This window comes from Numida meleagris, chromosome 7 (genome assembly GCF_002078875.1).
Source record: "Numida meleagris isolate 19003 breed g44 Domestic line chromosome 7, NumMel1.0, whole genome shotgun sequence".
NCBI lineage: Eukaryota > Metazoa > Chordata > Aves > Galliformes > Numididae > Numida > Numida meleagris.
In genome coordinates, this window is record NC_034415.1 from 23888082 (window position 1) to 23906880 (window position 18799).

The 18799-nt window shown below is 36.9% G+C and overlaps 1 protein-coding gene across 1 annotated transcript in view; it reads right to left on the reverse strand.

The window, feature by feature from the left end:
- Positions 1-18799, reverse strand: part of FAF1 (Fas associated factor 1) — a 153041-nt gene that overhangs the window by 47077 nt on the left and 87165 nt on the right. The window contains exons 9-12 of the mRNA XM_021404167.1: positions 5075-5170; positions 4489-4615; positions 3532-3595; positions 2788-2869 (exon numbers count right to left, since the gene is read on the reverse strand). Coding sequence (XP_021259842.1) covers positions 2788-2869; positions 3532-3595; positions 4489-4615; positions 5075-5170 — 369 coding nt within the window. The remainder of the gene's footprint in view (positions 1-2787; positions 2870-3531; positions 3596-4488; positions 4616-5074; positions 5171-18799) is intronic.

Below are 18799 nucleotides of genomic sequence, written 5' to 3' on the forward strand. Positions count from 1 at the left end.
GCTTCTCTTCTAGCTTTTTCTATGATGGTATAACTACTTGAGCAAGAGGAAGTTTCTTTTTTATCAACTAACATGACTGAGAAATGTTTCTTCCAAACGGGCACAATAAGCAGAGAAAGAATTTCACAAAATAACTTGTTCGTTTAATAAACCTTTGTCTCTCTTCCTGGCCCAGTTAAAAAAAATTAATAATGAAAATATTTTTTGTGCTATGCATACAAAGTAAGCCTTAGAAAATAACATGCAATGCTCTGAACTATCAAAATGCAGGAGGTAACTGGGGATTTCATTGCCAAGGACCAAGGAGATCAGCTGTTAAAGGGAAAGCTCTGTATCTTGGCTTAGCTGTATCTGAATTTTTGTGTCAAAGGTATATACGAGTTTTAAAGTAGAGCTACATTTGACCTTGCACCATCTCTCCTATCTAGAACAAGCTTTGTCATGGCATTAGATGCTCTTAAGCAAAAGAGATACCCATCACATGTGTTAATCTTAACTCAAATGACTCAAAACGAAGGGTTACGGTAACAAAAGCTGAACAAAAACACAGGTAAAAGAAAACATCTGAATTTTTTACAAGCTGTTTCAAATACCGTTTTCCTATGCAGCTATGAATTAACATTCTTTCAAACTCCTGAAAATAAGATACATCAATATTTAGCATAAAAAACCCTCTCTCTTGTGAAAGAATTCTAACACAATCCGTGTTTAAAAATACATGTTCCAACACACACTGATTTTCTAAAAATAACCCAAACTAAAATGTTTCCACCCCAAAGCCCTCCACTTCACATATAATGGAGTATTTTGGAGGGAAAAAGTATCTACAACACACGTTAAGAAAGTGCTGATGGCTGCCTAACTGCACCTCAACTGTAGAGTGCACCTTCTGCTCTGGACAGCATGGAGTTTTTGTCACGAAAAGGCTGAGATCTCTGAGCCCTCTAGCTGCCAAGTGCTCTCAAATTAAATCAGTTTGAAGCGGTTTTCATTAAGATGGATTGAGTGTGGCATCGTGAGAAACACTCTATCAAATGTAGTGTTTTACTTAGTGATTAAGTATATACCAGTTGATGAAGCTACCCAAATCCTTCGTAATCCCACCACTCCAATAAACATTTAATGAGTATATAAGTTCAAAAAGCCTAGCAGAGGATTTAAACGTTCAATCTTGTTTTTATTTACTCTTGGAACTCAATTTCTCACTTCAAGTGAAGAATGTTGGTGCCTGAAGCTCATCTGTTGCCCTGGTAAAATTAAGTGCCCTCCACAGTATAAACTAGAAGACAAGACATTCAGGTTGCTGTTTCTCTTAAGCTTTTTTTCTTATACTGATATAAATATTCCATTATGAAAGGCAATTGTAAAAATATAAAATAACGTATGTCCCTTTCCTAACTTAAGAGTTCCTGAAGGCAGTACTGAAAATACTTCTTTGTAATAGGAAAAACTCAGTAAAAATAAATGGCGTTTATCCCTTCTCATATCTTTGTGTTAAATCAGAACGTTACAACCAAAACAATGACATTTCACAGGGTTGTTGGGGAAAGCGGTTAAAGGCTTCTAAAAATTCAGGCAATATTTGCAAAAAACATTTAGAGAAAACAATACTTTCCTAATTGTATTACTTTATTCTGATGAGTATCTAGTCCAAATACATAAAAAATATTAGAAATAAGAGGTGATGTGAATTTCTGATGTGCCATGTAAGTAGTATATGAAGTACTTCGTACTTAAATTACTGCACTGCATTAATATCAGACTTGTTGGTACAAAATATTTAGGAAAGTTTCTAATGAGTTACGCATTTGAGGAGATATAAATTAATACTTTGTCACTGAATTATTATGTGTACATTTATGTTCCGAAATCCAAATAGAGACATGAAAGTGTTCACTAAATTTAGAGTGTGAGAAAACTGTGTCCACAACATGCCATGTTAGTGTTAATTTAAGCTCTACAAGACATGCTTATCACAACATCTCCTAACACAACATAGCTGCTCCTTCCAACATGAATAACCTCAGGAAGCCAAAACATTCTTCATTTTAAAATTAAATATCTATCAGGACAACAAAAAATAAATTGAAACAGCATAACCTTCATGTTTGTGTTTTAGCTTTATCCGCGATTGATTATGCAGGGCTTTGGGTTTCTCCTTAGCGAATTCAAATCACCAAAACTTAAATAAACTGCTCCCATTCTAATTTTATTAAAATACTGATTTTACAACTGTACACAGAATAACAGAAACTTGAGATGTCTGGTTGGATGGACAGAAAACCTAAATAACCAATCCTGAGCACTGGAATTCGCTAGGCAGATAAAGTCTGTACAAAAGAAAAAAGAAAGAAAGGACTGTACTTCAAAAACCTTTCAATTTAAATTTACAATTTCATTAGCCATCCTTCAAAGGAGTTACCAACATGCAACGTTGAACTTGTCAAACAAAAGATTCCCAGCCAGTGTTACATGAGGCTAGGACACAAAAAGAAAAAGGCGGAGAATTAGAAAAGAGAAACCCCTACACCCATAGTAACCGATCACTACGATCGCTGAAGGACTCCAGTAAAAATACAGCCTAAATAATCACAAAGCATGAGCGAGTCAGTGCAATTTCAACAACAATCAGAGTAAATATTTTGGTCAATCAACTATATAACTCTTCACAAACAATATAAACAAGATACTCCAAAATAGTTTAACTTCTAAAAATAAAGATAAAACATCTGCAGCGATCTCCATTTTTCTCCTAAATTAAATAAAGTAACTTTAATACACACTTACATCTCTAGCTTTCCCATAGAAGGCTTCTTGAAAAGCAGCCTCTAATGATCCAATAAAATAAACAGGATGGCAATCACCGTATCTATTTGAGACAGAATTTTCCATTAATAAAAGTTATGAAAATAATTTCAATATTCTGCCTCTTCATATATTCTGTAAATATTATGCATCAGCTAAACCATTAGAAGGATGAAGTAGTACACTTCTAAACATTTCCCCTCTCTCCTTTACAGGCCATCTGCCCACCAGCACTCAAAAGCTTCAAATAACTAAGTGCTACCTTACAAATATAAGTATTTTCTGTTTCTGTGCATAGACACCCAAAGTTCCATACATTTTTTCAGTGAGCCATTTCATTAATGATAAAGCTACAGCAACTCTGTAGATATTCTTCATTACTAATCAGCTTTAGTCTTTTTGGTTTTGCATATGAAATTAGAATACATAATCAGATTCTTTATCATCCTTCTGGACATTTACATAATTAACTAATGATATTAATTGGTGGCAAATTAAATAATTCAAGAATCTGTCACTCTAATGTAGACCTAGAAATAGGCTATTTCTGAAACAGTTTCAAACACAGTTAAGCTTAAATTAAATTAGATATGGATGCCCAAATGTCTGTGATTATGTAAGAAAATATCTACATAAGGTTTATTTTTACTTCCACTATTTAAAAAAATTTTACTTAGTTTGTAACAAGAATTACACTTAATAAACCTAATAACACGTTAAGTTTACCTTGAAGAAAACTCTGCTGTAAATTGTAATAAGGCATCTCCTTCATTTTCAGCATTTTCTGGCACTTAAAAAAAAAAAAAAAAAAGATTGAATGCAACCTTATGGAAACAGATTTTAATATGCACACTCGCTTTGCTTCATGGATTTTTTATGTTGACAGCTTACTGAAATGGTTACCAAGAGACCATATAAATTTCATGAAAGACTATGAACCTTTGGAAAGACATGGAATTTTCAGACACTCTCATGAATATATTCAGCCTTTCCAAACAGTAAAATCTTCAGGTCCAATGTAATGTGATATATCGCTTGTTCAGAGTTAACATTCTGGACTTACTTTAATATATTAAAATGAAAAGACTGACTTGAAAGCCTTGACTCATGGTATTTCTAGTGACTTCTTTCTTTCTTGAAAGAGAACTTCCTAAGCATAATATTAAAAAGTCTCATGTGTTACTACAGTGTCAAAAACATTGAAGATAATAACACCAATGTAGGCCTAAAAAAATTTGAGTATATGCAGAATAGCATATAGGAATTAAGTGACTGTTCCTGCTCAATCCTTTTCAGAATCTAAGGACAAATAATCACTAAGAAACCTTTTAAATGTATTCAGGCAATAATATTTATCACCGTAAGATGCCAGAACTAAAATATGCAGAATGTTCAAAAGAGGGAAATCTAAGTTTCCACAGATACATTTGGCCATAGATCATCATTTTCAGAATTAAATCACTGTCCTTCAGCTACAAGCTAAAATAATGAGGTTAAGCAGAAACTTCCTCTACAAGAAGATGCGTTCATTGTTGCCAATTACGTTTCCAGAATTTTCATTTAACACATCCATCAGATATAAGACTTGCACAATTTTAATAGTCCTTTTCCCCACCACACCTCCCTGTATTCACTAGTGCAGTACATATACCAGTTAATCACAAATTAACTTTCAACTCTTACTCATTGGCGATTTCCTCAAGGCAGATGATGCTACCCCAAACATTTCTCCATCATCAACTCCAAACTCTGTAGCATCTTCAAAGTCATCTCCATCACTGTCACTAACCATATGAACATCAGTGCATTGCTATTCAGAAACAAAAATCAAAATCCACTATCAACGTCTATTACAGAAATCATCTTCAGTGAAATTCATTGCAAATACTGAAAAATACTTCCGTATTTCTAAGAAACACTTGATATACTGTATTTTATTTTGTTATTTTATATAACATTATCAGATTGCTTTTTACAAATAAGATTTAATTTTCACCAGAAGTAGGGTTGACAGAGCATTATGTGAGAAAAAGCATTAATCTAACTAAGAAGTTGGAACTGTATACAAAATGCTGAGAAGAGCTAAGCATATTTTATCTCAGGCTAGTATTTTTTTTCCCCCATCTAAAGGTACTACAGGTGGTTTAACTGAACAAGCAAGAGTGAGAAGGAAACACTAAATCAACCACTAACTTCTCACATCCAGACACAATCTACTTCAGCTCCGCTTTCTTCCTAGAGTGTACTTGTTAAATGAAGATGTTCTTACCTCCTCTGACTGTTCCCTTGTTTGTACAGGTGAAGATCTTCTTCCAACTGTAAGTCGATGGCAAGGAAAATTCACTCCTGATACAGCTAGGGTCATCTAAAAGAAAAGCAATGATCATTTATTAAAGCTATAGACTCAACAGACAGTTGGGTTTTTTTGTGTGTGGTGTTTTTTTCTTTATTTGTTAAGAATGCATAACAATATTCAAAGAAACAATTATTACTGTGCAGATTGTGAACGTACTGCAGTATCTGCTGCTAGGCATGGAGCTCTAAGACTTATTTTCACCTGAAGATGAGGCTGCTAAATAAAACTTTAGGATTTGCAGGGTTTTGTTGCTGTTCTTACATCAGCTACTTAGAATCTTCAGGAACAGACACGTGGCTAGCAGGTGAAGGCGCTTACAGGGAAAAGGACAGTTGATAGTAACTACTTGCACATTTTACAACAAAATAGTTTTAAAGTATGTACACATAAAGATTCAAAACAAACTAAATGAAACTGCAGACTCAAAACTGTCTTGAATTGTTACTTTTTCCTAAGTCAGAACAGAACTTTGAACCATTACTGGTAATTTTCTTGTTTTAAACAAGAACAGTACCTGCCAAACTTGAAACAATGACAGGCGCCAATTCAATGAAATGAAAACAGTTAGGTCATCTTAAAAAAAAAACAATTTGATTAACTGAAAAAAAATCCAGTAGTTTGTTGCTAGAAGTGTAAGGTACGGTCACAGTGGCCATATCAAAATACACTTCATCTCCAACTTGATCATAATTAAGGTCAGAGGCTGATGCCAGGTTATTCATATAAAGAAGGACAGACACAAATACAGTAACACTTGTGTAATTGTGTCAGCATAGACACAATAGATGTCCATTAGCGCCAGCAGAAACAGCACTTTAGTTTACAGTTGACAGACACAAAATATTTGATTCTGTACAATTCTCAGTGACTATAGAAGGACAGTTCTGGCTGTGGCTTCAAAATATTGCTTCTAGCTATCAGGTCCTTCAGAGAAAAAACACCTAAAGGACAGAAAAAGATTTTCTAGAGCCACTCAAAATTACTGCTATTTCAGAGGGGCAGAGGATGAGCGACTTTCGCTCTATATTTCAGAACTACAGCACCCTCCTAATTACATGGTAAAAACCTTAAGGTAAATTACATTTCAATCACCCTTAACAAAAAAAAAAAAAAAAAACAAGAATAAATCATAAGCCTTAAATTTCATTTACTGCCACAAGCACTGGAGATACCCCATTTATTTTTATACATAATTCAGAATGACTTTATCACTTGTCTGCTAGAACTCCCAAAGATTTAATTTGCGGCAGGCTGATTAAGCAGGCTGGTTACCAAATGAATGTTAACCTGTCTGAACTAGCCTACTGTCATACTCTCATAGCAAGGTTAAACAGAAGTTTAGCTGCATAAAAAGCCGAGCTATCATCTTAAAGGAAGTGAGTAATAATATTCTGGAGCAAGTGAAATATTAAAGATGACACGCAGGTCAAGTCCAATTACTTAAGAAACTCCCGTGACAGGAGCATAAGAACTGTATTCTCTGCAATAACCCACTGGTTTAATTAGCATTTTTAAAAGTTTTCAATGATAAACAAAAGCTGGCTGTTATGAAACTCAAAACTGTGTCCCATAGTTCCCACACCACATGAAATACTGGTAAGACACACACACACACGCACGCACTAACCACATGCAGTTCCCTATCTCAGGGTGTCAAATACTCTGCCAGATGCCTGGAAATGCTCCTGGTATCGTCTACATACACATTAAAGAAAGTATGGTAAGATCAAGCAAGCAGTTATTGTGCTGCTTCATCACTTGGCCCAATGGCAGGGTGTTGCAATTCTAATTTGCAACCCAATATTATAGTGTCAAAGCGTTGCTCAAAAACGAGCTAACAGCAGAAGGGGTCCGACATCAGAGCACATTTCATCCTACTCCCCAGACACTTGCTGGAATGTTGTTGTTATTTGTGTGTGTGCGTGTGTGAGAAATCACCCTCTCCTGACTTTTTTGAGAAGTTTTTGCAAGGCAAAGGCGAGGACAAACAGAAGCTCTGTCTTTCATTTCAGAAGTCATCTGCCAGCAGGAACATTCCTCCAGAACTGACTTATCTTTATTCCAAGATAAAGGAGACACTTCTCTCTCAAAAGAGACTGCCGCACCAGAAAGTTTAATCTTTATTTTGGAAATTATAAAACCATCAACATCAAGCAAAAGATTACTTTTCAGGCAGCTCAGTCCAGTGCCATGGATAGCAAACCTCAAATATGTTGAATGCCAGCCAATTGGGAGCCCCAGCTGGGGTGTCTCAGGGGCTAGAAACGTTCACGTGTCAGGCTTCTCTTGGAGTGGCGTTTCTTTCTTCACACAGCATCTGCTTACTCCCAAACAGGGCTGCAGCATTTAGACACGCCAACTGCTGTCACAGCTACCTTCCCACACAAACGGCCAGCATCTTCTAACAACTCCCTAACTGAAAATGCTGCTTTGTGGCCTCAGTGCCTGATTACCCACATTCTCAACCCAGGAATCCATTCGTACAAAAAGTCAGAAACGATTTTTCCATGTGAAAACTACCTTCATACAAGTATGATAGCTTGACTTGGAGGGCTTTCATGTGCACGTGAACAGGCAGTGGAAGACTCTTGGCTCCAGAAGTAAGTTAGAAAAGAATTATAGAATAAATAAAACATTATAGGAGAAATAAATATTGTTCAATTTTTCTAGGCACTACTCACACATGCATTCAAAGATCATTTGTATTTTAATTTCCAGCATTTAAAACTGGGGAATAAAGTCAAGCAACACATTTTGTGACCTGAACACAAAGAATTCTTTGCCAAGAACCTTCCAGATCAACCTAGAAATATTTGCCAAGTGCAGAGAGTGACCAGGTACTTTAAACAACAGGCTATTCTTCCTTGATAGAAAGTATTTTCTTCTCTTTCCTTTCCGCTTTCCAGAGTGCTGCCTTTGCATGCTCAGAAAAAAAATTGCAAGTTTGTAATCTTAGAAGCTTGCAATCTTCTATAAAGAGCTTGCTGGCACAATTTAATTCCCACTCCTGCAGATTTCTGAAATTACAAAGGAAGGAGCAAACTTGGGTCCTTGTACCAGAGCAGGGATATTCCACCAAGGCATGGGAGATAAGCAGTAGCACAAACGTGGAGCAGTGACACCAGCAGAGAACTACGGCTGCAGGCACCTGCTTCTCCTTGGCAAACTTTGGTGGCTTAGCACACTCTTGCATACTGAATCTGCTAAGCATGCAAGTAAGCTGATGAGTTTTAGCTAGTAAAGACCAGAGAATCGCTGATACAAAAACTAAAAGGTCTGCTACCACAAGAGGAAAGTAATTGGATTTGACAAATTTGCTCTTCCTCAAATCCAGCCACACCCTGATGGAGAAAAGCAGCATTTCAGAAGTGCTTCTAACTGCAACCGTATCTACTGAAGAAAGGAAGGTTTGGGAACTTTCTAATACCCAACTGAACATCACTGGACAGCCAGCTTGGCCAGCTCAAACGAACAGGAACTTCTTCCTCATCTTCATCTCTCGCTGCCATTCTGCTCCCAAGTAAACACAGATAGAAGTCTCTCCAGCAATCCCATAATCTCAGTGAAGCACTGTGAATGACTCTTCTCATCACTAAGCTGCCTGTACAAAAGTCAAATCTTTAGAAAATAGGCAAGCTCCTGAAGCACACCAGGCTTAACTGTTAGGCCTGTGATTGTCTTCTCAGTGCTTATCTTTGTAAAACACACCACCTCCAGAGGGACAACATGGGGAAAGATCTGTCACATCCATGCCAAGAGAGTCAGGGACCTTCAGCAGAACAGCTCCAGCTAACTCTGGAGCAAAGCAAACAAATCCCCCACCACTGTCACCAGCAGCTGCTCCAGATTTCATGGGTACTGTGTAGGTAAGCCAACCTAGCAAAACATTCCACCTTGCAGAAGATGAGTTCTGCAGATACACAATGGACTTGCTTTGGCACAAATTGAGAGGTGGGGCTGTTGGCAGGATGCTAGTGACTGAGGGATCCCTCGTCTCTACATGGAGATAGCTCTGGGTACCCACTGTACCCACTGGAAGCAAACAAGAGTAAGCAACAATGTTTAAGGGAAGTACAAATATTGATTTATTTTCTGCTCTTAGTTAGGTACTTGATTGCTACATCGCCTTTTTGAGTTTTTGGAGTGTGTGTGAGTTTTGCTGGGTTTTTAATATAAATTTTAAAGATCATAAAAAAGTATTTCTATATTATTTGACTACTAAATACTATGAATCTGTCAAATTATTCAGTTAGCTATAATTCAAATGCAGAATTATTTCTGGCTGCATACGATCAGCTTCAACAGACAACTAAATAGGGGAATTTTAAAAGTATGGTTTCCTCCTGGGGTGAAGGAAAATAATCCCTGTTTTTGGCCTTTAATACTCAGAGATAAGGAAGGCAAACAAAATGCTGGTGTACAAAAAAGGCGTGTTTTCCAATACTTGACTCTCCTTCATAAATCTCCCTTAAAAAAAAAAAACAGACTAATTCCCAGTCCTACTTAAGGTCAGCTTGTAGTATATTAGGGAAAAGGAATTAAAGTCTTAAAAAACTGCCATTCAGTTCTAGCATTCTGAAAAATAGCACAGTACAACTGCAGTTCTGTCTTTCCAGTTACACTTGCTAGCACAGTTGTATGAAAGAAGGCTCAGAAAGAAACATTCCCAAAGATGTAACCCCATACGTAATTGCCAAGAAGGCACGTGGTTTCTAACACATCCTTACAGACTACGATGTGAGTAGGCAGAATTAAATCTCAGGTATATTAAAACAGAGGGAGATGTGTTTTTTTAGCATAAAAAGTGCATTATTTACTCTTTTGGTTTTTGTAATCCAAAGGTGTCAAAGAATCCCAAATCTTCTAGGCTGGCATCTCCATTTTCTTTTGCTGTACCTCTCACAATGAGCCCAAGACAATAAAGCATTCCACCCAGGTGGAACCTTTCCCTCATGCCCTTCTGTAACGCAGTACCTTCAAAGCTCCACATCCAACCAATTCCAGAACTTCTCCCCTTGCTCTCAGTATTGACTCTGGTGAAAACTGAAAATGCCTCTTTTCCCCTTGCAGTGCAAGAGGAAAATCAGCTCCACATAACATCTGTTTATGCTGCAGCTAGATCTGTCAGCATGCATTGTAACATGGAGTGGTAGCTGTATAAACAACCTACCCAGGTCAGTAAGTGCAGCAGCCCTCTGTTATCTCAGCAACCATTTGAGAATCTTTGATGCCTTCACTTCTATCATTGTACAACCAGCGCACAGCTTAGTAAGTAAAAGATTATCTCCAGAAACATAAGCTGTTGATATTATTACTCACTCTGTGAAGTAAAATTTTGATAAGAGATTATACAAATATCTTGAAATCCAAAAGCAGTTCCTTTTGCTTTGGAAACACTAGCATTATATGCAGGCAAGATATGAGGAATTCTTTCACAGTTACAAACCTCTAACTACTCTTGGTTATTTATTACTATTACAGTATATACCAGCTCTGAAATCTCACAGCCATTAGCGGTCACTAGTTACTGCTTTGGCCGTAACTAGCTTGATAATATTAGCTAGTCATGCTGTTGTGTCAGGGACAAATATATTAACAACTATGGAATGATATCCTAAAGGAATATTTATAAATCAAGAGGTCATCACCTGATAAGAGCTCTTCTAGGAAGCTGCTTATCAGGCTTTAGTACATATGTGGATATTTATAATACACATACATCGTATAAGAAATTCTTAATTCAAAGTGAGTGAATGCACTGTTGCCTACACTAAAACCTAATCCCGATTCAAGTACTCCATGTGACAGCATTTTCATTGTGCTCATCATGTGAGGTGCTCAGTTTTTTCAGCTATTGGCTTACTCAGTGATATATAGCTAATGTATAAAGAAACAAACACCAACAAGTACATTTCATAACACGCCATGCTCAATTATTCAAAATAACCTGAGACAGAGATGCCCACGGCAAAACAGTCAATGACTCGCAGGAATCTCTACTGTGAACATCTCACTTCCATATAATTTGATTCTTCTTCTTGTCAGAGTAATTACTATGATGCCTTTTTCCCCTCATCAGGTAACAGTAGGGGTAAGGACTGAGGGGTGAGGGAGAAACTTTGTCAAGGATTCCAGTTTTCATACTACACTTACTATTCTGTTATCTGGTAAGATATATACATGTATTTTTTTTAACAGGATAAGGTAATTCCCCAAGTATGGTAAATGTCAGTAATGCTACATTTTCTTCCACATTTTCTTGAAGCTAGGGAAAAAGCCTGGTCATTTTTCAAAACAACTATATGAACAAGAAGTTTGAGAAGGAACACTAATTACAGTGCTAGTTTTCTATTACACTCTATACAGGAACGATACCACCCGCTGAGTTTGGATACTAAACACACTAAAGATCAAAGTGTACAAAGAGCAGTTAGTTAATAAAAAAGACAAAACAATTCATCAGCTTTCTAGATTTTCTTGGCTCCTGTAAAGATGCTTTTCTTGTCTTTCCAGCCAGGGCAGGTAAAACTGTAGTAAGAGAGAAATTCTCTTACTTCTTGGTCTAGATAGACATTTCATCCTGGATATCTGCAAGGCATATTAATCACTGATAATCCCTTCTTCATGGGCAGATCTCAGAACATTTCAAACAAATTCATTTCTCACAGCCAAACAAGATGTCATCTATCTCTCCTTACCAGATAAATTAAGTTCCCTGTTCAAAAAGATTACCATGCTATCTGCATGGAACAGAAAATCAGGAGAAGATACCTTTTCAGCAGGGCTAGATCAAGGCAGAGACTTATGCCTCAGACCTCAGCTCATTAAGTCAGAATCTGGGGGTGATCTCGGAAATTGCAGGCCTGTTCAACCTAGTTTAACTCCCCAGAAAGACACAGGAACAAATTATAAAACTTGCTTGAAAAATAAGTTATTCTGCTCAGTTATTCTGCTCATTGCTCACCACAGGAGCAACTTCGGGCTGCACCACAGATGAGGTTGCTTCTCCAAGAACACTAGCATTCCCATTTGTCACTTTTCTTTTGTAATCATTTTTGAGATTAAAGAAAGTGAGAATTTGAAGTACAGGCAATACCTAAAGCAAGGAATCCTTGCACAGTGAAAGGGAGGTTGTATTTAATGTGGCATACTGGAAAATCAAAGTGAAAAAGAGAGGAGAGACAGAGCAAGTGAACGATGGCAGAAGTTGTGCTTCCATGCTTGAAATGTATGAGCTGGAAGTTTTACACTACACAAAAAGTTGAAGAAAATAATGGTTTCTAAATGCAGCCAGCACAGCCCCTGAATATGAATACTGAAGGCAGGGAAAATGAGTGTGGCAACTCTTCGGCAGTTTCTTGGGTTTCTCCAGGGAGTACTGGATGGCTCCACAGTTGTTCCTTGTTGCAGATTCAAACACAAAGTTAAACCAAATTACTGCGGAAGAAGGTGGTGGATTCACAACTCATGCTTTTTCCAAGAGTACTCAGAATCCCATAATTTCAAAATAAATGATGCCATCATATGACAGATTCTTCACATTAGATTGTTACTGCCATGGATCTAGATCTCTAAGCATTATTAACCAAGCATTATTAGCAATACATGGGTAGCCTGTGCTCAAACAAACAATCACCGAATTCCTTGGGAACAAACAGGTGTTCAGTGCTTCCAAACCCACTCCTTACCATTGTTCAATCATGCATCAAATAAGCTATCTTGTTTTCAGTGCATAATCTTATAAAGTCAAATAGATATATGATCTAAGAATTCATACATGCCCATGCTTAAAAATGATGTTTAAAACTTCAAGTGATTAAAGGCTTTCTGTGAATTAAAGTCCTTTTCTCAAAGCAAGTAAGTATTCTTTCATTAGGAACAGACTGTAAAAGTACTTCTGTACATACTGAAATGCACTGTATACAGAAAACAAGTGTTTTCACACCAATGAGCAAGTATTCTTCATTTAAATTAAGTTACATTAATTTTTTTAAAAAGTCTATCAAATTGTTGTGGTTTTTTTTGTTGTTATTGTTGTGTTTTGTTTCAGTTTACAGAAACAAGGGTCATTTGTACTTGGAGCTTAATTATGATGCTCAGAGATTTACTGCACAGAACTGAAGAGAGTCCTTCAGTCTATACAAGAAGACACTGCTTTTCAATTTAGTAGATACCAACAAAAGTTTTCCACCAGGAGATGCCTTTATCCCTCCATGAACAAGTGGATGAAATTCTAGGTTAGCCACTTCATCTTTTGACATCAAATAGCATTAGCTAGGAAAAACAGCCAAGGTTGCTCTAGGTTTGTTTATTAAACTATTGTACAAATACTAAAATGAACAGAAATGTTTAAAAATTTGACAGCCCTCGAAATTAACTTCCTCTGGAAAATAACTTCATTTTCATTATGTATCTTCAATTAAAAAAAAAAATCTTGACAGGTATTCAACGTTTCATTTTAAACACTAACTGGATGAAAAAAATCTCTCGGGTGGAGTGTGTTCAGGTTATAAATCAGCAATGCTTATTTTAACTCCTCACAAAGTGTTGTTGAGATAATTACTGCTGACAGCTTTATTCAAGGTTCATTTCACTTTTTCTACTATTTTTCCCCTGCTAGAAGTTCAGCGGGGCCCATGGGAAGATCCACCCCTCACACCTGTTCAGTTTCTTCATGTTACAGAGGCCAGTTTGGACATGTCACTTCCAATTAGCATTGTACCATCGCGCTGTGACAATTACTTATTGCAGGTTTAACTTTTTTTTAAAGTTTCTAATCCAGCCACAAGAACAGTGACAGAGTGCGTAATTTAAACCTGTCCATACAGGTTGCAGGTAACTCATTCCAAGGATTTCACTGATGTTCCCATGGTAGATACTTTAACTATAATGAAGACTAAAATCACAAAGGAATGCTACAGAGTTGAAACACAGAACCCAAAAATTAAAAATGAACAGAATTGAAAGGTGTTCCAAACATTAATAAATTCAAAAAATCTGACAAGTTCCTTAGGTGAGGACCAAGAGATTACTAAGCTTAAGTTTCAAAAAAAACATTCCGATGTCTATTCCAAAAGGCTCCGTACTAAAAACAAAGTAACTTCTTCCTCCTATCACAGCACAAAGGCTCAGTGCTGGGAGATCTTTACGACTCGTGCTGAAGGCAGCAGAACCATAAAGATGCTGTGGGATCAACTCGTGGACCCCCAGCACAGCAGATGGGAGCAAGAATGTACGCTGCAGGAGAATCCACAGCACAATGAAAGGACGAGTTACCTATCAAGAAAGACACCAGATGAGGGACCCTGAATTCATAGCAACAATTACAGTAAAGCAAACTTCATGAAACACTAGTGAAATTTTCCATGCAATCATGAGAAAAAACTTGTGCCTACTTCTCAGTGAGCACCCAGCTCTGGTATGCTGGTTGAACACACATGCCAATTTTTGCTCTGTTTAATCATGAGTCGTATTACCGGGGAGTTTATCACTCTCCTTTGCTAGCCAAATGAAAGAGAAAACGATCCCTGGTTTTGATTGTTTCTCATTTCATTAAGCCTAGTTAGGCAAGTTAGCAATTAAAGCAGAAGGACAGATACTGTAGTACTTCATGTAGGTTCAAACCACAAAGATATTTAAAGGAAACAGAAGGGAAATAGTATTAGAATCTGTTGTAGAAGTAAATAGGAAAGAGACATATTTAAGAGACTGAAATAAATACCCATGATCACTTTCAGAGCTCATTCTTCTTCTCAGAAAAAAACTGTAAATATTAAAAAGGTTGAAAAATCCGCCAAGCCATTTGCAGCTATTTGAAACACAGGGTAACAGAATTAAATAAACGCTGAAAGACCTGGAACACAGTTAAGTATGGACCATGGGGCTAATTGTGGATCTTGAGTTAATTACTTTCCACTGATACGTTTTCTCAATGGTCTTTTACATCAGTTTTTTCTTCCCTCGCTCTGAACCCCAAGGCAATTCAGCGTGCTAGCCTCCAAACTCTGGGTGATTCATTGTGTACTTCTGCCTTAGGATTTTTAGTTCATGCAGAGAATGCCAGGCTTTCACATCAAGTTGATGTTAATGTGCACTGACAAAGCAACAGTAAAGGAGCTTCATGTTTGTCACAACGTGCACTCTTTAATTTAGTAATTGCTTTATACTGATATGCAAATAATGACACATTTCCCAAATTTCCAGTTTCTTGGCAATGCTTTCACTAATTACTTCAGTGGTTAAAACTTATGCATATAAATTAGTTAAGACAGTTTATTAATAAGTACACCTGTGCAAACTGATTTATAAAGTACACAGATGCCTAGGAATAAGTCATAACTTATAGTACACTTTCAAATGTCTAGGAAACCAAAAAATAAATATTCTTTCACCAAAACAAGATCTACTAGTGTGTTCTTCATAGATAAATCAAGATTCCCAAATCTTTCCAAAGGTAGAAACTGCCTTTGTTGAAAATACCAGAAGTCAAAGCATTTGCTCATGTCATGTTACCAAATGAGAAGAGGATGAAGGTTAAGAGTAAACAAATAAATAAATAAAGGAAAAAGGAATGAGAATCCTTCTAGTACCTGAAAATGTGAGAAAGTGTCAGCATACACTCATTCATGAGCTTACTGACTGCAAAGCATGGTCTTTAGTAACACTGCATGCTCTGACTTTTGATGTCCTAATGGTGACCCTGCAAAATTTAGTTGCGCTCACTTGACATAGATGTAGACTCACAGCTACTGCAAAAGCACTGAACAGAGTCAACTTGTGCTATTATCAAAAACCGGCTTGAGTTGGAAGGGACCTTAAAGCAGGGACACTGCCCACCAGTCCAGGCTGCCCAAAGCCCCATCCAACCTGGCCTTGAGCACTTCACAGGATGGGGCATCCACTGTTTCTCTGGGCAGCCTCTTACAGTGCCTCACCACCCTCTGAGTAAATAATTTCTCCCTCATGTCTATTCTAAATCTACCCTCTTTCAGTTTAAAGTCATTATCCTCTGCCTTATTACAATGGTCTCTAATAAGAAGTCCCATCTTCCCTGCAGGTGCCTGTAGGTACAGGAAGGCTGCAATGAGGTCTCCCCAGAGCTAGGCCAAACAACCCCAATTCACTCTTATTCTGAATTTCTTTTTGCAGTGTAGGGGCTGAAAATTAATCCAGGTACTAACACTGTCACGTTTCACTTGTTGGCTTTTGCATTGAAACACAGTGTTCATTAGGTTTCTGATATTTTCTTGAAATAACTAGGCAATTGCCATAGAAGAGTGTATAACGATACTGTTAGAATAAACTCTGATCACAAATTGTGTATTATTCTGCTATTCAGAAGAGATTCAAAACTGCTAAACAGATTTTTAACACAATGAAAAAAGTTTGAATGTAATAATAAGCAACAGTATAATCCAACAATCAATTCGATTCATTGAGGTCACATATATTGCCTACAGATATTCATGGGTACATCTTGGGAACTGCTTAGCATTCACAAAGAGTATCAGCCAAACACTTGGCACGTTTCTGGTCTATGGTGGGATGCCATTTACTTCACAGCATTGTACAATGCTTTGGATGGCAAATAGAAGAGTGCCTGGATATGTTACAGCACTATATAATTCCTTGGCACAGTTCAAGCAGTCGTGCTAGCAACACTGCTTCCAACAAACGGTTCAAACACTGACAAGCTTTTTATGCTACCTCTTCTTCCAGGATATCACTGTTCAAGGAATTGGATTTTTGCAGCGTTAGCCATGCTGTTACTGACTTCTAAAAATGAGCTACTGAAAAGCATGTTTGTTTCTTATTTTGTTTCCTTTGCAGGGAATATATGAAAAGGAATTTAACACTTTAGATCAATAGAATTAGAAACACCAAGTATACATCCTCCTCAAGTAAAGAAAAAGGGTCAAAACTAGAAATACTAGAAAATAAGTATTCTTAATTTTTTATATTTTAATATTCATGAATTATACATTTTCGGGTTGGTGTGGCGGTAATTAAGCAAAATGCATTCATTTAATGCATTCATTCACTGTGAGCGTGTATCGAATTTGCTTGGTTGATGTATAATAGTTTCAAATGTGATAAGCAAAAAATTAAGAACTAACTAAAAACAGAGCATTCATAAACAATCCTTCTATTCACAGACTTCTTAGAACTTGACAAATACGCGTTGTTGCCAACATTTGAGATCGGATTTTCTTAGTCATCTAGCAAAATTAAAGTGGACAATTTCTACTGAAATCCAGCTGAGACCAGGTATCTACTTTTTTTTGACTCTTACAAAAGTTCAGCATTAAATCTCAGACCTCCTCTTAGAAATGAGAAGATCTGAGTTGTGTAAGTAAACCACCTTATTAAATGTCATTAAATGACCACTGAGCAGTAACTCCTGTGACTGCTATCAGAAGAGCAGCTTTTCTCTTGCTTGACAGAGGAAGTAATTCATCTAGAACAGTTTTATTAGCTATCACTTCTTGGTTCCTAGCTTTATCACTAGTTTATTGCACTTAATAAATAAATAAATCCCAAAGAACCGTTCTATGCATTTAGTTAAAGGAGACATTTGAGACTATTGTATCTGACTAGAACACAAGTTCTAGCAATAACAAACACTTGAACTAATATACACAGTAATAAAAATGATGATATGCCAACCCCATTTACCATATGACTTACTTAAAATTAAACTCCATTTACGGAATCCCAAACACCCACAATCAATTGTAATGGATTTTCATACATCTTCTAGTGAAGTTCTGCTCTGTTAGATAGTGGAGTTTTATTACAAAAGAAATAAGCTCTGCTGAGATGATCTTCAGGAATAAAGCAATTACCACTTATCAAACAGGTGTCTGTTGTATTCCAAGGAGATTATCACTTCCTATTCTGCTGTCTGAGACCACAGAATGAAAGAGAAGCTGCTACTATTAAATAACTGAGAAGTCTTTGATAATAGCTCTTGCTGGCACCCCTCAGCAGGACACGAAGTAAATGCAGTCCTTCTGTAACGTCTTGCCCCCAGAATGACTATTTCAGTCTCTGTAAGTGAGTTGGGAGCACCTAAATAAGACCACTCCTGTGAATCGAATCTAAGCAAGTATTGTTCTTTCTCTTCAAGTACTACGAGAATGTCAGCACCTAACAACTTATGTCACACTGTCCTTTGTGAGCATTCCTGAAAGAGGAACTCTGCCTGCTGATTTCAACAGGTTATGCTGAAATTAGGTCAAATTCTTTAGGTAGAAGTCAATGCAATTTTAGTTGATGGTACCCATCTTCTACCGGCAATGTATTTGGCTTTTCAAGTCCTCACCGTAAACCATGTAATGCACTTGGCAAACTTATTGAAAGTGACATTTTTGAGATATAATATGACCAGTTGTTTAACAACATAATTACCCTACATCGCTTATGAGAAACAGCACTTGAAACTGATAGCTGGCACTTTAAAATGCACAAGGAATTAAAGCAAGCATCCTGCAAGAAGAATGGGGACTATCAACTTGCCTTAATATCTCTCAAGAGAAGTCATAAGATCAAATAGCAGAATCTCAAAACATAATGCAGTATTGTAAATTAAATAAGTGCAAAAATTGTAGTATTAATATCTCTCAGATGATAAATTTT